This window comes from Nannobrachium achirus (genome assembly GCF_963921795.1).
Source record: "Nannobrachium achirus genome assembly, chromosome: 22".
Lineage (NCBI taxonomy): Eukaryota > Metazoa > Chordata > Actinopteri > Myctophiformes > Myctophidae > Nannobrachium > Nannobrachium achirus.
In genome coordinates this window covers 37,366,966-37,388,544 of record NC_137829.1, presented here as the reverse complement: position 1 = coordinate 37,388,544, position 21,579 = coordinate 37,366,966, and the positions used below count along the sequence as shown (strand labels likewise).

Here is a 21,579-nt window from a genome sequence, read left to right as displayed (position 1 = left end):
TGAAAAGTCATGAAAATGTGTGCAAATCTTTGAATATATGTATTTTTTAAGCGAACATTTGTAACTCAAATTTTGCTTCTGGAGGGTAGCTGGAACTACGATTTTTCCAAAATAGCAGATCAAGCTCACAGTATATCTGCTATTTTTTGATAGTTAAAGCACAAAATAACTTGTAATAATGCGTTCCCAGTCTAAATGGGTTAAACCCCCTCCCCCTATGAAGAACATTAATGGGGGGGGGCCCGCAGTGAATCCTTGTACCCAGGGCCCAGAATTTGGTGCGACACCCCTGCCTTGTGGGTGGTGATCAGGATTTTGAAATCGATTCTGTGTTTTACTGGGAGCCAGTGAAGGTCAAGACTCCCATATCCTCCGGCCACATAATGTGGCTTGCATTCTCAAGTACAGTATTTGCCTCAGAACATGCAGAATGTGCAGGTGTGATGCTGCCTTGGACTCACCTTGCCCCCTGCCGCTGGCTTACAGAGCTCAACCCAGTACTCGAGTGAGGAAATGTAAGAGAAGGAAATGTAGGCCGGGAGACAAAAGTACAACATTTGTCTCAAATATGGAGTGAAAGTCAAACCTTGAATGAAATATATGCAGTATAGTACCAGTAAGACGCCTAAGGGTGAAGAGTGACCTCGGTCTAAAGGGCGAGGTCACACAGTTGTTTAAGTTGGACAAAATGTGGACAAAATATTCTCCCAAATATGGATGACTGACGTCTGACATCATAGATGTCTTATGTTATAGACCACATGACTCACATAATATGTCCATATAATATGGGCATTCCAAGATATATGGGCATAATATCGATGACATCAGGGATCTCCATATATGGGCATACAAGGGACAACGACGGAATGTGATGTCACAATGTGATGTCACAACAATTACTTATTTGTATGCATAAAGTGAATGGCAAATCGAGTGGCAAAGTGAGTTTAATGTTGTTTAACGTTGTTCAGATCAATCAGATAGGACTTTTCTTTTTGGATGTATGGGCTATCAAGGCCAGAAAGTAATCTTTTTCCACTCAGTAAGCATTCCCGCATAACTTCCGGGTATGATGATGATGTCACGCGCATACCCTCTATAGGGGAGAGCTTTTAGGATCACAATAGAGGATTCCTAAATCACAACAATCAGCTAGACACGTCATATTGCATTTTGTTTTTCTTTGACAGCTGTAAGTATTTCAATGACCTGAGAAGTCACCTGAAAGTGACTGACAGAGGAAGAGAGAGGAAGAAAACTTAAGTCATGACATGATTTAAAAGTAACCCGAAAGGACTACTGTCAAACTAATATGCTATTTGATCTCCTGTCCCAGACTTATGAGAAGGATTCGTTATCGGAAATGCTTCGCTCTACTCCTGGGCATCTGGTGTCTAGGCATCATCCATCTCATGGTCAGTATATTTATTCACTCGCTAACCTCAGATTCCAGGCTTACTGTATATCGAATCACGCTCCACTCCAGAAAATATGTATGTGTGTGTGTGTGGCATTAACGAAAAAGTCAGACGACAAGTCGACTCGGTCGACTTCACTACACAAGTCGACTCCCACCAGAGAAAGTCGAAAGTCGAAGTTGAAAAAAAAACTTTCTATTGTGAAAATAGCAGATCTACATGCTCACAACGCCTCGTGTTGCGAGGCGTTGTGAGCATGTAGATTGTCTATTTTCACAATGTCTGCCTCTATATATTTGACAATTTGGATAATGTTTCATTTGTCATTTTAGAGGTATTAAAAAGTCCTTAAAGTGGCACTTTAGAAATGTGAAGATACCCTCTATACACTTACACTTTATGTTGGTTTGTTTACAATTGGGTGAGAAAACAATGTTTCACATTAAGTTAATCATCTGGGGCCCCCCCAAAATAATTGGGGGGTCGTGTGTGATGTGATGACTTCATCAAACGATAAAGTCGACTTCAACTCAACTTTTTACTGAGTCGAGTCGACTTGCATAAATCACAAGTCGTTGATGCCCTAGTGTGTACTGCATATCAATGAAACAAATACAAGCTCAAGACGTCGCAATACGACACATTGTGAGCTTGTAGATCAGCTATTCGTGCCATAAAAAAGGATACCGATAAAATACATTATTTTATTGGAAGTGATGACTTTGGTTTGATTAACGGCAGCATTCCTAATCAGTAGGCCTACTATAGCTTACATACAACTGCTACAAAACCAATGTCACAGTAGCTGATTCCTCTGGCTTGGCATGTGAACATAATGTGCTGACCTATTAGTCAGGATGTACAGTAGCTCAACAGAAGGCTTACCCCCCGGCTCCACCGAGCGCGTCGAGCGTCGCGTCAACGTCAACGCAGGGAACGCTCCCGTTTTAATCAATGAAGGGTGCTCCACTGCCGACGTCAACGTCCGCGTCGGACGCTCAAATTCGCCCCGGTTCATTTTTTGACGGCGTCCGACGCCGGCACGACGCCGTCATTTTGGTGGAGCCCTAGCCTTACAGGGGGAACATTCTGATATAGGCCTGATGAACATCTACTGTATATGGATCTATATGTGTAATCATTTACTGTATTATGGGTTATGCAGGTTATACAAGACATCCGTCATCTAATTTGCTTCTTTGAAACGATGGTTTTGCTGTTTAGTGGGTTGGCTTAACAAAATTTTCGAAACGAAGCGGATAAAAGCGCCAAACTTTTTTTTAGGCTTCTTTAGGACCTACGATAGATTTTAGCCTTGGGTACCAAACTTTATTTTGATGTTTACCCATAGAAAGTAGGATGTGAGGGGTCGAACTAGGGGTTTGTCGTGATTCTGAATCCATTGCAAGCATCCATTGCAAAATTGTGTGTGTTTTTGGGGACCATTTCTAGCCCAAGGAAAGTGTTTTGTGCAAAACAAATGATTTTTTTCTGGGTATTTTCCTCCTGTATAGAAAGTCGATGGGAGCCCAACTTGATTTGGATAATTCTATGGGTAAACATCAAAATGAAGTTTGGTACCCAAGGCTAAAATCCATCGTTAGGTCCTAAAGAAGCCTCAAAAAAAGTTTGACACTTTTATCCGCTTCGTTTTGATAATGTCAAAAACCAGCGTTAAGCCAATGCAAGGGGAAATAATACAATTTAGCATTTCAAAGCAATTCCTCATGTCGATCTCTATGTGGTTACAGACGATCGACAACAAATCGCAGCCCGGCAAGGAGGGCTACCAACCAAACCTGATGGTCTTGCCTGTCAACGTCAAGACCACCGGGTTTTTGAACAGCATCAGACCGCTGAACGAGGCAAGACCACCCGCCGCCTGTCATCAGGCTGGCCCTGGTCCCTCAGGGACCTACCTGTGTATTATTTCAGTGAAAGTTACTTTTTGCGGACTATGAGGTTGAACCTGACACGTGCTTATATACTCTGCACCTTAATCTCATTTACAACCTGCTGATATTCTACTTGCCCTTTGTCTATATCAGTGGTTCTCAACCTTTTCAGGCCATGACCCCCAAAATAATCATATTTTAACTGGGGACCCCCCACCCTGATGAGCAATAAGAGTTGAGGCATCACATTTTGTTTAACACGGTTCTATTGTTAAACAGCGCGCATGTAGATCGACTATTTTCACAATTTCTGCCTTATTAAAAAGTCCTTAAATTGTCACTTTAGAAATGTGCAGATACCCTCTATACACTTCAACTTCATGTTGGTTTGTTTATTGTTGAGGGAGAAAACAAGGTTGCACATTAAGTTAATCATCTGGGGACCCCCCTGGGGGTCCCGACCCACAGGTTGAGAACCACTGGTCCACATCATGAACAGTAGGCCTATACTGCCGCTCCTACACCTTACGTGTAAAACTCGGGTAGCCTACAAACTGTACGGATAGATCTGCTATGTGTAAATATGTAGATAGCTTTTCCTCCTTTTCCCACTTCCCCACAAAAACTAATTTCACCCCCACTGTTTTAACCTGTGATGTGACAATAAAGATAATTCTGATATTATAGGTGAAGACGATAATTCCGGACGGCTCGGAGCATGGAGCAAAGCAGACAAACAGCATGGGGCCAATCAGTGATCAAGGTGAAGGGTCACAGATGGAGAGATGAGATGAAGAGAGAGAGAGAGAGAGAGAGAGAGAGAGAGAGAGAGAGAGAGAGAGAGAGAGAGAGAGCAAGCGAGCACCCCCTCCCCACAAACACAATTGTGATGAAGAATATTTATGGAATATGAATATGTGACTGACAGACTGACTTCTATGTAAACAATACTATATGGACAGTTTGTTCTGCATGTCACAATTGCTGGAAAGCGTCTTCCGCCTCACAAAGATCCTATCCTATCACCTACAGTACACAGATTTGGAGCTGGCATCTGCCAATGATCTGGTCTGTTCAGTTATCAATACCCTAAGCGAGAGAATCGCGTTTGTCGTATTAGTATTATATTCATTATTGTTTGTTGCCAACATTCATTAGTCCCCGCTCTAAAAAAGCCAGCACCCCCCAATAGCCCCCCCCCCAGTCACAATTATCTGGAGCCTTCGCTGAGAGAGAGTGTGTCACTTATAGTGAAGTTGACATGCAGAGGAGATGCGTGGAATATGTGGTCACACAATATCAAACTAAACTAAACTAAACTAGAGTTTGCATGTTCTCCCCGTATCTCCTAGGGTTGATACCCTCACAAAAAACATGCAGTAATCCTGGTCTCAATAATGCCTCCCCCTGGCCAGCCGGGGCGCTTGATGGAGGGGAAAGGAACTGGTTGGAATAACGTGTTCCTTCCACGCGCTACGTCCATCCCGGGGAAAATCCCCCCTGTCAAGTGAAAAGAAACAACTAGGACTACTCATGCATTGAAGGAAGCATGAGGTCAGTCCGTTGTCTCCCCAGGCGCGGCAGAGGGAGAGCAGAGCCCAGGATTACATAGGCAATTGGCACTGGGTGAAAAAATGGGTTGCAAAATCGTGGGATAAAAATTATGAAAGAAAAAAAAAAAACTAAACTAAATGTTTTCTTTTTTTAGAAACGCCAACAAAAGAGACAGAGAACTGCACAATTCCACCTATGAATGGATACCCAGAGTGTGAAAAGAAGCTGCAGGTGAATGACTATTGCCATTGTGTATTGTATTAGAAGTGTTCTATTAAATATCATTGAAAGTCATCCAATGCAGCCTCACTGCTGCATATCACCTCACCATGTACCTTCTTGGTCTACAAGCTCGATCTACAAGCTCGCAGCGCGGCTGCGAGCTTGTAGATCTGCTATTTTTGAAAAGTTGTGAAAATGTGTGCAAATCTTTGAAAATATATATTTTTTTAAGCAAACATTTGTCACTCAAATGTTGCTTCTGGGGGGTCGCTGGAACTAAATATTTTGAGATGGGCGTCTGTGGCCAAATGCATATAATTTTGGGGGTCCTTAACATGAAAAGGTTTGCGCACCATTGACATAGAAACATAGGTTTTTGAAAGACTTGCAAAACATTTCAAGATTTTTCAAAAATAGCAGATCTACAAGCTCACAGCGCGGCACTCGGTGCTGCGCTGTGAGCTTGTAAATCTGCTATTTTTCAATAGTTAAAGCACAAAATGTGTAATAATGTGTTCCCAATCTAAATGGGTTAAACCCCCCCATGAAGAACATTCATGGGGGGCCCGCAGTGAATCCTCGTACCCAGGGCCCAGAATTTGGTGCGACACCCATGGCCTTCAATCTCATATTCTCCTGATACAGTAGTGCGTTGAACTGTGTGAACCCCCCACCCTGATGAGCAATAAGAGTTGAGGCATCACATTTTGTTTAACACGGTTCTATTGCTAAACAACGTGCATGTAGATCGACTATTTTCACAATTTCTTCCTTATTAAAAAGTCCTTAAATTGTCACTTTAGAAATGTGCAGATACCCTCTATACACTTCAACTTCATGTTGGTTTGTTTATTGTTGAGGGAGAAAACAAGGTTGCACATTAAGTTAATCATCTGGGGACCCCGACCCACAGGTTAAGAACCACTGGTCCACATCATGAACAGTAGGCCTATACTGCTGCTCCTACTCCTTATGTGTAAAACTCGGGTAGCCTGTACGGATAGATATGCTATGTGTAAATATGTAGATAGCTTTTCCTCCTTTTCCCACTTCCCCACAAAAACTAATTTCACCCACTGTTTTAACCTGTGATGTGACAATAAAGATGATTCTGATATTATAGGTGAAGACGATCATTCCGGACGGCTTGGAGCATGGAGCAAAGCAGACAGACAGTATGGGACCAATCAGTGATCAAGGTGAAGGGTCACAGATGGAGAGATGAGATGAAAGAGAGACAGAGAGAGAGAAACAGAGAGAGAGAGAGAGAGAGAGAGAGAGAGAGAGAGAGAGAGAGAGAGAGAGCAAGCGAGCAGGGACAGAAGCACCCCCTCCCCACAAACACAATTGTGATGAAGAATATTTATGGAATACATAAATATGAATATGTGACTGACAGACTGACTTCTATGTAAACAATACTATATGGACAGTTTGTTCTGCATGTCACAATTGCTGGAAAGCGTCTTCCGCCTCACAAAGATCCTATCCTATCACCTACAGTCCACAGATTTGGAGCTGGCATCTGCCAATGATCTGGTCTGTTCAGTTATCAATACCCTAAGCGAGAGAATCGCGTTTGTCGTATTAGTATTATATTCATTATTGTTTGTTGCCAACATTCATTAGTCCCCGCTCTAAAAAAGCCAGCACCCCCCAATAGCCCCCCCCCCCAGTCACAATTATCTGGAGCCTTCGCTGAGAGAGAGTGTGTCACTTATAGTGAAGTTGACATGCAGAGGAGATGCGTGGAATATGTGGTCACACAATATCAAACTAAACTAAACTAAACTAGAGTTTGCATGTTCTCCCCGTATCTCCTAGGGTTGATACCCTCACAAAAAACATGCAGTAATCCTGGTCTCAATAATGCCTCCCCCTGGCCAGCCGGGGCGCTTGATGGAGGGGAAAGGAACTGGTTGGAATAACGTGTTCCTTCCACGCGCTACGTCCATCCCGGGGAAAATCCCCCCTGTCAAGTGAAAAGAAACAACTTGGACTACCCATGCATTGAAGGAAGCATGAGGTCAGTCCGTTGTCTCCCCAGGCGCGGCAGAGGGAGAGCAGAGCCCAGGATTACATAGGCAATTGGCACTGGGTGAAAAAATGGGTTGCAAAATCGTGGGATAAAAATTATGAAAGAAAAAAAAAAAACTAAACTAAATGTTTTCTTTTTTTAGAAACGCCAACAAAAGAGACAGAGAACTGCACAATTCCACCTATGAATGGATACCCAGAGTGTGAAAAGAAGCTGCAGGTGAATGACTATTGCCATTGTGTATTGTATTAGAAGTGTTCTATTAAATATCATTGAAAGTCATCCAATGCAGCCTCACTGCTGCATATCACCTCACCATGTACCTTCTTGCCTTCAAACAGAAAGACATGGTTCAATCAGGGGCGTCACAAGCGGGGGGGACTGAGTTACTAGGGCCCAAGGTGGAGGGGCCTTAATTATATTATACTTTAGCTATTGAAAAATAGCAGATATACAAGCTCACAGCGCGGCACCGAGTGCCGCGCTGCGAGCTTGTAGATCTGCTATTTTTGAAAAGTTGTGAAAATGTGTGCAAATCTTTGAAAATGTAATATTTTTTTAAGCAAACATTTGTAACTCAAATTTTGCTTCTGGGGGGTCCCTGGAACGGCACTCTGCACGGCACTCGGTGCTGCGCTGTGAGCTTGTAAATCTGCTATTTTTCAATAGTTAAAGCACAAAATGTGTAATAATGTGTTCCCAATCTAAATGGGTTAAACCCCCCCTATGAAGAACATTCATGGGGGGCCCGCAGTGAATCCTCGTACCCAGGGCCCAGAATTTGGTGCGACACCCCTGCACGCCTTCAATCTCATATTCTCCTGATACAGTAGTGCGTTGAACTGTGTGAACTGTGTGTTTTCTCCACTGCTGCAGTGGATGAAAGCATTCTGGACGTCGGACCCCTGCTACAGCAGCTATGGCGTCGACGGCTCATTCTGCTCCTTTCTCATGTATCTCAGTGAGGTATGTCGTGCAGCCCCAAGCTGCCACAATGAAAGGTCTACCGTCACATATCGTCGTTGTCGGGTGGAAACCTTGTATGTCCAAAACCGTTCGTTTTGCATTCATCATTTTAAAAATGATTTAAACTGATCTACAAGCACACAACACCTCGCGGTTGTGTGCTTGTAGATCTGCTGTTTTCACTACCTTTGTGCGAAGGCCTTGTATGATGAAGCAGGGCTTTACTTTGCGAAAAAACATACAAATGTGAAACTTGGAGATACGAGGTTTCTGCCCGACAGTGACGATATCTTACATTAAGCCGGAGGCTTATTACCCTGAGTGACTCACATTAAGTGCAGGTGTGCAAGATTATTAGCTAAAAGTAGTGTCTTTCTGAAGGCGGAGAATTGGTGTCCCGTTCAACCTGGACGAGTGTTCCCAATGCAACCACAAGACATATCTGAGGTAAGACATATCCGTAGCAGAATGTGCGTGCGTGCGTGCGTGCGTGCGTGCGTGCGTGCGTGCGTCACGTGTGTATAGGGCAAGTCGACTGGGGGGAGTGCGTGAACGCGGGTCAAAACCCCAAACCCTGTCCTTAATTCCATTGAGAAAACACAGTTGAAAAAGGAGAGAAACATTCTGTCCTTGACAATAAGCAATTCCACTGTTTGAATGCTGTACACACACACATATGTATCAAAAATAATTAGGAAAAAAAGTCGACTGTGAGTCGACTTGTGTTCTCAAGTCGACTGAGTCGACTTGTCGACTTTTTGGTTAATGCCCTAGTACATACATGCTTTAATAGTGTTATAGTGAGTCCTATATCTCCAGGCCATAGTTTACAGTGATTTTAGTAAAGCTAAACGAACGCTCATCTTTCCCTGTCATAGAAAAAAAACATAATCACGATTGGTAATGTATCCATGGCAGATGTGGGCCCAGTTATACCGATTCATGTGGTCTAGGTGTGTGTTTATAAAGTACTTTATAGTATTAATTAGAGTGGTTCTAAACCTTTTCAGGCCGTGAACCCCCCAAAATAATGATATTTGAACTGGAGACCCCCCACCCTGACAAGCACTTTGGTCTGGTTTTGTCACTTCGCTTCTCAGTCTGGCAAGCCTCCGTTTGACGCGTAATTCCGAACATCACCTGTTACCTACAGTAGGCGACATAGTTGCTGATTGGATGTTGTTCCAGCGAATCAGAGTAGGGTTAGGGTAGCTACGTCATCAGCCAGCCAATACACACTGGTGTATTTGTCCTGCCCCGCACCACAGACCAATCAGAAGCCGCGAGTGGTTTCCACTCGTTTTCTATGTCCCGCCTCCCTTGGAGATAGGATCCTGTCCAGACTGAGAAGCGAAGCGACAAAACCAATACGCTGAACGTAGCATAGCAGGCTGGTACCCAGGCTAGCAGATCTGCTATTTTCAGATCTTGCTGATCTGCTGGGTGTTAGAAATTAAACCCACAGGTTGAGAACTGGGCTACTGTCTACTATAAAGTACTCATTTATTGAGTTCAGTCTTTCTCTTTCCCAGAGTGATGATGGCGCTGATACCGATACTGGTCCTGCGGTTGTACGAGACAGTCTCCAGGGTCTGTACCAAGCCCTGGAGAGCATGCGAAAGTTCACATGGATCCACCACAGAATCAGTAGTATGGAGAAGATTTGGATCGCGGCTGGACACTCCCTATCAGCTAAAAACAATCTCACAGGACGGAAGGCTAAGCAAGTAATGCAATTGTGTGTGTGTGTGTGTGTGTGTGTGTGTGTGTGTGTGTGTGTGTGTGTGTGTGTGCGTGTGTGTGTGTGTGTGTGCGCATGCGCGCATGAACATTTAATTCATCAACAAATCCAGGGCCGTTTTTAGCTATAGGCGAGCTAGGCGGCCGCCTAGAGCGCCATCCTAGAGGGGGCACCGAAATGGATGGAGTGGACCCAAACCAGCCCCAAACCGGCCCAAAACCGACTAAAATCACACCAAAACCCGCAAAAAATCGTGGAGAGAGGCGCATTCGAGAGAGCTCGCACAGAGCGCTGATTAGACGCGCTACGGCCCTGAACAAATCGATACAAATATTGAATAGTTCTTTGTCGAAAATGACAGATCTACAAGCTCATAACGCATCACATCGCAATGCGTGCACATGTAGATCAGCAAATGTCCCCCCCCCCCCCCCCCCAGAAGAGGGATGCTTTGTTTCATGGGGTTAAACTAAATAGAAAACTACTTTTAAGCAGTATAATGACAGTTACACTTTCCAACCCAATGGGTGTATATCCTCTTGTACCTGTAGATCGTGGTACACCCGGGGCTGATGACGGACGAGTCGGGGTTCAACATGGCCAACCCAGCGTTGAGTGGGGGGCCTCTGGGCGAGCTGGTCCAGTGGAGTGACCTCATCGCCTCACTGTACATCCTAGGCCACCATGTTCACCTCTCTGCCTCCATACCTGACCTCAAAGCGTGAGTACGCACACACACACACACACACACACACACACACACACACACACACACACACACACACACACACACACACACACACACACACACACACACACACACACACACACACACACACACACACACACACACACACACACACACACACACACACACACACACACAAGGGCATTCATCAAATATTCGAATATCAAAGTCACTATTCGATGTTGTTCACCGAAGTCGAATATTCGTTGTTGTTTTTTTCTCTCTTTAAAAAATCTATAGTTTATAAAGCTTGGCTAGATAGGAAGTCATAAGAATGAGTCGTCAATGCCCCTGGTGGATGAATTTGTTAATGCTCTATACCCGGGGTTCTCAAACCTTTTTAGGCCGTGACCCCCAAAATAAACATATTTGAACTGGGGACCCCCACCCTGACAAGCACTTGGAATTGTAGGTATTACATTTAACGTGACTCGGAAAATAGCAGATCTACATGCTCACAACGCCTCGCGTTGCGAGGCGTTTTTTCACAATGCGTTTTTTCGGCTATTTTCACAATGTTCACCTCTTGCTTACTTAATATTTGACAGTTTGGCCAGTCCTGTCGAATATTCGACTATTCGAATACTTAGAGGTCGAATAATTTGAATACGTTTTTTCACAATGCGTTTTTTCGGCTATTTTCACAATGTTCACCTCTTGCTTACTTAATATTTGACAGTTTGGCCAGTCCTGTCGAATATTCGACTATTCGAATACTTAGAGGTCGAATAATTTGAATACTAAAAATCACTATTCGTGAATGCCCTAGCGCGCACACACACACACACACACACACACACACACACACACACACACACACACACACACACACACACACACACACACACACACACACACACACACACACACACACACACACACACACACACACACACACACAGTGTAGCAAAATAACCTGTCAGATGGTTGTCACTGTAAATTTGAATGCAATCTACGAATGCAAAATGATTCATTTTCATCTCTCATGCTAGGAATCTGGGAGTGGAAGGGAACTGTCCACCTCGATATGCAAATAAGTCAACTCATCTAATGTACACAGACATTGTTGGCATGCGGCAGATTAAGGCTGTGCTAGGTCCACTATGGGTCAAATACAAGTAAGTATGAAGAAGATCAGTCTCTAGACATAATTATCAATATTTGACCATTTGGGGATATAATGAGAGTGGTCTATATATGGTACAGTATGATTGGTAAACAAGTCAGATTCGTTTTATTCTAGTTCACCTCTCGCTTTCAAAAAAATAAATGACATCTCGCATTGCTAAGACAATAACTTGAGGAGACTCTTTGTGTCTCCATAGGGAACAAAGCAGGAGAGCAGGCTGTTTGTGTCTCCATAGGGAATCACTGCTTTGCTTTTTGGAGCGGTGAAAGCGCTCCCAATAGACAGGTATGTCTGTGGCTGGCTATGTGGCTGGCTATGTGGCTATGTGGCTGGCTATGTCTGTAGCCTGGCAATACCTTAAGTGGCCACACAAGTTAAAGGAGGGGCGCTGTTGTGCAGGCACACACACACACACACACACACACACACACACACACACACACACACACACACACACACACACACACACACACACACACACACACACACACACACACACACACACACACACACACACACACACACACACACAGTATAGCTGCTCAGATTCACCGCTCCACTTCGAACCGAGGTTTGATTTTTCATCAAATTATCGGTTTATGAATGCAACAAAAACAAAATAAATCTATAGAAAAATGTTCCTTTAACATGAAAATTTAAACCACTGGTCTGGATGACTAATGTAAATGAGTTCAGATCAGAATTACTTGACCAAATGCTAATGATTTTTACTACAATGTTCTACATTAATATGCTTATTTAATGACACAAAATAGCATTTGTTCAACTAGAACTTTAAAGTATTCAGTAGTTCCTTCCTGGTCAGGTCAGTTATAATAAGGAGGACAGCACATTTGATGGGTGTGTGTGTGTGTGTGTGTGTGTGTGTGTGTGTGTGTGTGTGTGTGTGTGTGTGTGTGTGTGTGTGTGTGTGTGTGTGTGTGTGTGTGTGTGTGTGTGTGTGTGTGTGTGTGTGTGTGTGTGTGTGTTCCTGCCAATCAGGTGTAAGGTTCGGGTGTTGGATTCTTTTGGAACAGAACCTGACTTCAACCATGAGACCTGGGCCAGGAACCACAACCTCAGTAGTTATTGGGGAGGCATGAACCTCATCCCCAAGCAGTTCTACAACATGTTTCGTACGTTTGTAACTTCTTTGAACTAGAACTTACGCCATGAATATGAATCTTGTGTTGTGTTTTTTTGTTCAAAGTGAGCAACTGATTTAAATATTTGTGTCTAGAATCCACTGTTATGTTACAGCCCGGCCTAGTAGGGGAACCTAGGCCACAACAAATAAATTGGGACTGTCTCCTTCCCAGTCCCAAAACTGAACCACAACAACACCAGTTTAAAAGTCAAAAATAGTGATTAACAAAGTGTAAAACATGGATAAATTACCTCATGGTGGGCAAAACCAAAAACCCTATTCTTACCTGTACCCAACATAACAGACAGAAGTCTTTCCTAACTGAACCGAAACACAATCAAATGGAAACAAAACAAAAGCAAGACCACGCACCCCTACCATATCAAAGGCTGTAAAATAACCCATGTTAAAACCTAGTAACTCTTAAAACACTCTTCCAAAGCTAAAACCAATGGCAAACACAGAGAACTGATGTTTTGCGGCTGGCTAGCAGGAATACACCAGTAGCTGGAGGCAGCCATCTTTATAGTCTCCAGCCTGGTCACAGGAGCCAATCAGTAGCATGCCCCACATAGTGATCATCCAATCACACTCAGTCACCACTCTTTGATATACTTACACTTACAGAAAAAGACCATTGCTGTTGGCACAACCACTGTAAGCAGAAAACCCTAATTTGTTGCGTCTGTGTTTCCCTGCGTGTTTCATGTTATTGTGAGCAGCTCATACGCCAGACAACACTTTCCTGGGCTTTGTGGTAGAGCACCAACTGAGCCCAGCAGAGACCCAGAAACTCCAGTCCACCTCAAGACACAAGCAGGCCCTGGTGTACGGCAAGAAGCCAGAGTTTTGGAAGGTAGTCAGGGATAGAAATGTATTATCATTACTGTACATTATTTCAAAAGTATGTCTGCTTACCTTGGAACAGGAAAGAAAGAAACAACCCTTTTGGCCATTACTAATTTACTAGTAAAGACATTTACGGCCACTTATTTGTTTTATTAGCTAAATAATAAAAAAAATGGATAGTAAACCAATACTTAGTTGATGTGAGGACCGAGTTCTGTACTCTGACCACTTTTCCCCTGTAGTCTACAGCCTCTTCGCTAAAATGAATAGTAGATCTACAAGCTCACAACGCATCACTACATGACGCGTTGTGTTGTGAGCTTATAGAACTGCTATTTTTGGCGAATGTTCCATCCAGAATAGGGATGCTAGGGTTCAAGTGATTAACCAAACATAGATCCGACCCTAAGATTTGAACAACTCACCACTGGTCATCAATGATAAAAAAAATGATATGTTGCAGGACAAAAGGGCTTACCTGGACGTCATTCATAAGCACCTGGAGATCCATGGTACAGTGTCCGGCAATGATGCTTCCCTGGTTCCCAGCTTTGTGACAAACCATGGCATTGTTAAAGGGACAGAAGTACAGGTTCTGCTGAGGCAGAGCAAGGTGAGTTTGAGATGACCACTCACACATTCATGCATGCATGCATTGCATGCAGGGGCGTCAAAAGGGGCGGGGAGTGTGACTGAGTTACTAGGGCCCAAGGTGGAGGGGCCTTAATTGTTTTATAGCCTACTTTAGCTATTGAAAAATAGCAGATCTACAAGCTCACAGCGCGGCACCGAGTGCCGCACTGCGAGCTTGTAGATCTGCTATTTTTGAAAGACATGAAAATGTGTGCAAATCTTTGAGCGAATATTTGTAACTCAAATTTTGCTTCTGGGGGGCACCCGAGAGTTATATTTTGAGATGAGTGTCCATGGCCAAATACATATCATTTTGGGGGTACTTCACATGAAAACGTTTGAGCACCACTGACATAGAAACATTGTTTTTTCAAAAAACCTTAGAAGGATTTGAAATATTCAAAGACTTGCACACATTTTCACGATTTTTCAAAAATGGCAGATCTACAAGCCCACAGCGCGGCAAAGAAGGGAAGGTTAAGCAGGACCCTAATTAGTTTATTTTGGGCTGTTTGGAGTTTTGTTTTCAGGGCTTGTGGGGCGTCACGATACCATACGTGCACTCCGTAGTCAAAGAGGGGCTGGATTATTGCACCAGCTATGGTCTTCAGTGTGTTGAAATTGACCATTGGGGCGATCCTCTGTAGGAAACGAGTTCGTTGGTTGATTTTATTTATTACTTTAGAAGTCATCTTTTCACTGGAAAGATTAGCTTCAAGGATACATCCTAAGTAAGAGATTTCATTTTTTCGTGTTATGACCTTGTCACCCACTTTGATTGTGAAGTTATCGACTTTTTTGAGGTTATGATTTGATCCAAAGAGGATGGAGTTGCATGAATAAATCAGCCTACCGGTATGTTGGTTTAGCCTGACACAAAGTGGTGAAAGTAAAGAACTGCACCTACTGTACAGTACATTAGCTAGAAGAAGAAATACCTGCCACTGGATTGTAGGGTAAGGGGTATAACAGTTAACCAAACTAATCTATTTAATCGATTATTCAAAAAGTTGAAAATTTAAAACCAATTTGAACCTGGCATCCCCATTTTGCGTGTGTCATTATAGGCAAAAGCTGTCAAATCCAGTGAAAATAGCTGATCTACAAGCTCATAAGTGTCACAATGAGACTTAAGCTTGTAAAATAATAATATAAAAGTATTTTTTTTATATTGATATCCAAAAAAATAAAATAATAATAGTGTCTGAATTATGTCCCATGTTTCATCTTAGGTGTTTGTGGGTTTATCCTTCCCATATGAAGGCCCTGCCCCTCTGGAGGCCCTGGCCAATGGCTGTGCTTTCTTGAACCCCCGGTTGCGACCCGCTCAAAGCCGCCTGAACACCGAATTCTTCAAGGACAAGCCCAACATCAGAGAGGTCAGTGTACAACAATATCCCAGCCTAAAGCAGGCACGTGCACACATAGACATCAAAGGGGGCTTGAGCCCCTGCCCTTTTATCCGTCTGTAAAAAGTGCCCTCTCCAGACCATGAATAAGTACAGAAAATAGCCGACCTCCAAGCTGACAATGAGCTTGGAGGTCTGCTATTTTCAATATTTTCACCAAAAGGCCCTTTTAGAAATTCTGCGACGCGTTGTGAGCTTGGAGGTCTGCTATTTTCAATATTTTCACCAATAGGCCCTTTTAGAAATTTCAGCCCCTGCCTGGCCTAAAGTAAAAATGTTATACTGAGCCAGACATTTCTGTTGTGTGTTATTTATTAGTTTAACATTTCAGCATTTTTGTTTGAGCAAATGAACACTATGCACACAAAATGTACTTTTTTACCACCCTGTCTACCGTGTGACGTAGCTGACATCCCAAAATCCCTACGCTGAGGCCATAGGAGAGCCCTATGTATGGACAGTAGACATGGACAACTCAACAGACGTGGAGAGAGCACTCACTGCCATCCTCAACCAAACTGTAAGCACGTTTGTATAGATTACAGAGTCAACTGTTATCTAAACTGTTAAAACATAAAACAGTAACTTGTAATCTGTGTTGTGTATGATGCAACATTCTGCATAATGTAGGCTAGCTACCATACATTCTACTTGCTGTACATAGTGTGCTTTTACAAGATGGCAGGCAAAATGTTGTCTCTATACTAAATTAGAAATTAGAAATAGATGACTTAATATTTGGTCATTTTCAGCATTCACTAAACGACCTAGCCCTGGAAGTGGCTGACATCTGATCTCACACACGTTGCACTGGGCGTCTGGTCTAGCGACAATCCGGGTGCGTGTGTAGAAATGACCAGACTACGGTTTTGCAGTAGGCATGCTCTCTGCACTTGTTAAACATGGAATGGAAACCAAGCTTTCCCCAGGTTCTGCAGAAAACCTGGTGACACAAGGGGTGCGTTCGGAAATGCGCACTCAACGCACCGGTGTGCCATGTTGTCGTTCGTTTATTCGGTGCACTTGGTGCGTTGTCGTTCGGAAATCCAGTGCGCGGCGCACTGGTGTGTTGAGTGCACGCACTCACCAACCCTACTCAGAAGATGGGGTTAGGCGGTGTGGTGCGGTTGATTGGTTGGTTTTCATGGCCGTGTCTCGAATGCTTCTCAGCTGTGAACAATGGAGGAAATGACTGCAAAATGCAGCACTTGCAGCTTAATTGGTCGTTTGGGCTTGATAGTTTCACACACATCAACATGTAAATTAACAGCAGGTATGCCAATGTTGTGAATTAGACCTACATCTCCTAATAGCAACGTTACGTTAGCATACTCAGCAACTGCTGCTTTTCAGAAAGTTTACCTTCAGAGTTCAGAGTGAAAAAGCACACAGCTGCCTGTTAAAACTGGTCGTTCGTAAATAAGCCACACTGAACGCACTCTCCAACGTCACGCCCACTGCACTCACTACACTGAGCACACACCCGGTTCGGGTTTCCGAACGCACCCTTTATTATGCAGTCTGACTCTACTTTGCCACTGTGCTGTATCGCAGTGGTTCTCAACCTGTGGGTCGGGACCCCCAGGGGGGTCCCCAAATTATTTGGGGGGTCCCCAGATGATTAGCTTAATGTGCAACATTGTTTTCTCACTCAACAGTAAACAAACCAACAAAAAGTTTAAATGTAGAGAGGGTATCTGCACATTTCTAAAGTGACAATTTAAATACTTTTTAATACCTCTAAAATGACAAATTAAACATGTCAAATATTAGAGGCATGAAATTGTGAAAATAGCCGATCTACATGCTCACAACGCCTCACGTTGCGAGGCGTTGTGATCATGTAGATCTGCTATTTTCACAATAGAACCGTGTTATACAAAATGTAATGCCTCAAGTAACTCTTAATGCTTGTCAGGGTGGGGGGTCCCCAGTTAAAATATGATTATAATGGGGATCGTGGCCTGAAAAGGTTGAGAACCACTGCTGTATCGTACTGTACTTATTGTATCATACCACGATTCTATTTTGGCGTATACCATGTCTAATACATCTACTCCTGCTCATTTCAGATTGAACCCTACCTGCCATATGAGTTTACAGGTGAAGGAATGTTGCAGAGGGTCAACGTCTTCATCGAGAAACAGGTGAGTGGCAATTGGTGAGTGTCATTGGCTGCGGTTACATGGACAATATTTGTTCATTCAGAATTAGCTCATTCCGGACAGAGATTCACACCCAACGGTTTACGTGGAACCCGAATAAATATATATTCTGATTCAAACAGCATATACCAGCCCTCCAAACCCGAATGAAAATTAGTTTGGAATGGGCTGGAAGTGTTTACATTAGCATTTTTATTCTGAATACAAGTGGAATATACCTGTCCACATGGACGTGAGAGAATGTTAGAGAGGCAGGGGCTGACATCGCCTTTGGTGAAAATATTGAAAATAGCAGACCTCCGTTGTGAGCTTTGAGGTCGGCTATTTTCGATACTTGATACCACACGCATAAGCAAGTGAATACTGGAGATATGGCATGGATTTCTACACAGAGAGGGCAATTCTTTCAACATAAGATGCTGCATTCAAGTTCAGGAGAGTTTGGACAAGGCAATTCTCTTGAATACTGCCTTAAGGGCTTTCTTGCACCATAGTAAAAACTGCATTCATGTTCTGGAGAGGGCACCTTTTACAGACAGGTAAAAGGGCAGGGGCTCAAGCCCACTTCATGTCTATGTGTGCACATGCCTGCCCATGTAAACGCAGCCAATCTAAGACAGAGGGAGGACATTTCATTTTCCCTTCAATTCTGTCCTGGTCCCTCTGCCCTTTTCTGTTTGTCATTTTCTCTTCTCTTCCTTTGTCCTTCAGGACTTCTGCCATGGTTCGGTGGACTGGCCACCACGGAGCGTGCTCCGTGTTGTAACGGCAGAGCCAGGCACTTCCTGTAAGCAAGCATGTCAGACGGTTGGACTGATTTGTGAGCCCGCCTTCTTCCCTCACCTAAACAGTGCCAAGAACTTAGCCAAGTAAGCTTATACATACTTACATCTCCACACTTTAATCAAACTTCACATAATATTACTCCATAATGCATTTACAGTACAAGCAGAGTAGCCAAAAGCCTAACTCCCTCCCAGGTCAGAGGGAATTCCCCTTTTTTTACATTGTGTGTAGGCTATAGGCATTACTCAACTAAATAGCACATTTATTTTACACCGAGGTATCCACTTTTCCTTAGCGCCCACTCTTGGGCTACCCCATCCTGATTCTCGCCCTAGTTGCGACTTCCCCTCTTTGCCATTTGAATATCGTTGCAGTCAGGCAGAGACCTCTCCATTATCCAACTTATTTTAAATGATGCCCTAATGCCCTACTTCATCATACAATACTGTCGTACAAAAGTATACTACAGGCTCTCAACCCGCGCTTGTAAATCTATGTTGAATTTTTTTAATTCTTTTGACGTGGCTTTTATCAATATTTAAACAATTAAACATATTAATGAGACCTTGTAACTGAAAGATAGTGTAACTATCTTTGTTCCATTTCCTGAAAAGTAACAAGCTAGGTTTCCTTCCGACAACGACGACATCTGATTACTAATAGTGAAATATGTGTCAGTTAATCATCGCTTCTCCTTGATGTCATTGAACAGCTACGGTGTGGACTGTGTCACATCAGAGTCCTCCGGCAGTCATCTGGTGCTTCCGGCCTACACGAGCAGCCATAAACACTGTCTGCTCCAGGGTGACCCTCTGCTGTTCAGCTGCGTGAGATCGCACCAGAATCTGACCCGCGTCTGCCCCTGTAGAGACTACATCAAGGACCAGATAGCCCTCTGCCAGGGTTGTTTCTAGGGAGGACCAGACGGCCCTCTGTGAGGGTGGTTTCTAGGTTCTAGGGCAGTGGTCTTCAACCTATTTAATTTAGGCCTGAACACATTATGACGCAATATTTTATGCTTTAAATATAAAAAAAATAGCAGATATACAAGCTCACAGCGCGGCACCGAGTGCCGCGCTGTGAGCTTGTAGATCTGCTATTTTTGAAAAATCGTGAAAATTGGAATTTTGACCCGATTCTATAAGTGTCTTTTGAATCCTTCTAAGATTTTTTGAAAAACCCAATGTTTCTGTGTCAGCAATCTGGCCAGCCATCGTCAAAGAAAAGGTCCTTTTCACTTAATATACAGGTAGGCTGTTGCCAGTGGAGGAGGCCAAGCAAGTGTTCAAGCCCTTCACTTCCTCCATGGCGGTGTAAGACCACCAGGGGGCAGTTCTCCATCAAATATAAAGGTGTCTCCTTATGGAATGCCCATTTCCATCTAGCAGCTATACCACCCTATCTGGCTAAAGTTTAATACATAAATGGAGAAAAATGGAGTGGGTAATTACTAGATGCTAGATGTCGGTAATATTGTCCCGTGGATATTCTAAAACCTCTCAATTTAAAGATTTCAATTTTATTTCACAAGAGTAGTAGCATTGTCTTTGCTTTGTGTAAAACATAGTTTTTGTTTTCTCTTTTCTGCTCAGTATGTACTTTTAGAATTTGTGTTGTCCTATTTTCTTTAAGTTTATCATCTGCTTTTATTTATTTATTTATTTATTACTTGCGCAAGCAAAGCACACAAGTACTGGCTGGGTATGCAGATGTCCCCCTTTTTTGAAGAAACGGAGGGGTTCTGGGAATGTATGTATGTAGGTATGTATGTCGGTGTCTCATCATTAACAGCCAATGAGGGACCAGCATTCCTAGTGATGCCACTGGTGATGTCAGCGGTGTTTGGTATACAAGAGCGTTCTTGGTAATGTCTTCAATAACATCCAATGAGGCCAGCAGCGCACACCTCGTGGCGTGCTCTGCTTGCGCACAGGTAGGCCATGTGTGGCCTGCTTGTACGTAAGGCGCAAGTTGGCACCTCGACAGAGTGCAGTTCTAGTTTATTTATGTATTTATTCGTTGTTTTTGTTTTTCATATTAATACATTAAAATTGTATGTAGCCTAAATGTAAACGGTGAGGTTCTTATAAGTCCCCTGTAGGGTTTCTTACCTCACCAGCACAACAACTATCTGTCAACTTTCCCATGGAAAGAACTATGCATGTGTTTATGTATTCTAAATCAATCAATCAATCAATCAATCAATCAATCAATCAATCAAATCCAGCATCAGAGGAAGTGAACTGATTCAAATTTATATGGAAGAATAAGGAACTCTGTTATTATGAATACTTACGTTAAAAAAATAATAATAATCGTGTACCTTGTAAATCAATTACTCGATGCTGGTAATGAGCGCCTTAACTTTGTACTTTGGCCTTAAAGTTACTCTGACTATTTAGTACTTTTGGCATTCCTGTTATTCCTGTAAGGAGCATGCAATGGGCGGTGCTTTCACTTCTGGAATTTTGATTCGCCTTAAAGAGATAGTAGATGACACACCATTACTTGGCCCTGTGGAAACCTCAGGTGGTAGTGTCTGCCTGTCACTTAGTACACCATCATATTAGTCCTGTAGGCATTATCCCACAAGTTTGTTTTTCTTTTTTACAACAGGGGTTCACACTTTAGATTGTAATTATATAAAAGAAAATATGTGTTTTAAAATGTTTTCATTTACTGCTTTCTATTGCTTTAGCGATTTTAACGATTTGGATTTCAGTGTTTTGGGGCATACGTACAAGTGGCTAAATGTCTTTTTAGACAAAATAAGCCCATTCCCAATCTTTCATGGGCAGACGTGACTTATGGGGGCTAATAGTGTTACTGTAAATAGTAATAAAGTTACTACTAATAAGTTCAAGAAAGACATGTGA

At 43.0% G+C, this 21,579-nt stretch overlaps 1 protein-coding gene and 1 long non-coding RNA gene across 2 annotated transcripts in view; both read left to right on the top strand.

Annotated features, from left to right (window-relative positions):
* The window catches only part of LOC308308325, an 839,845-nt gene that overhangs the window by 243,148 nt on the left and 575,118 nt on the right, over window positions 1–21,579 (top strand). The window lies entirely within an intron of this gene.
* LOC308308111 (alpha-1,6-mannosylglycoprotein 6-beta-N-acetylglucosaminyltransferase A-like) lies at window positions 431–19,617 on the top strand (the record flags this gene model as incomplete). The annotated part of the gene is made up of 13 exons (XM_080753479.1): window positions 431–505; window positions 3,173–3,286; window positions 8,007–8,096; window positions 9,629–9,823; window positions 10,389–10,558; window positions 12,717–12,850; window positions 13,584–13,717; window positions 14,174–14,323; window positions 15,576–15,722; window positions 16,159–16,272; window positions 17,825–17,899; window positions 18,629–18,786; window positions 19,416–19,617. 13 exons carry the CDS (start codon window positions 431–433, stop codon window positions 19,615–19,617), a joined length of 1,758 nt encoding a protein of 585 aa, XP_080609605.1.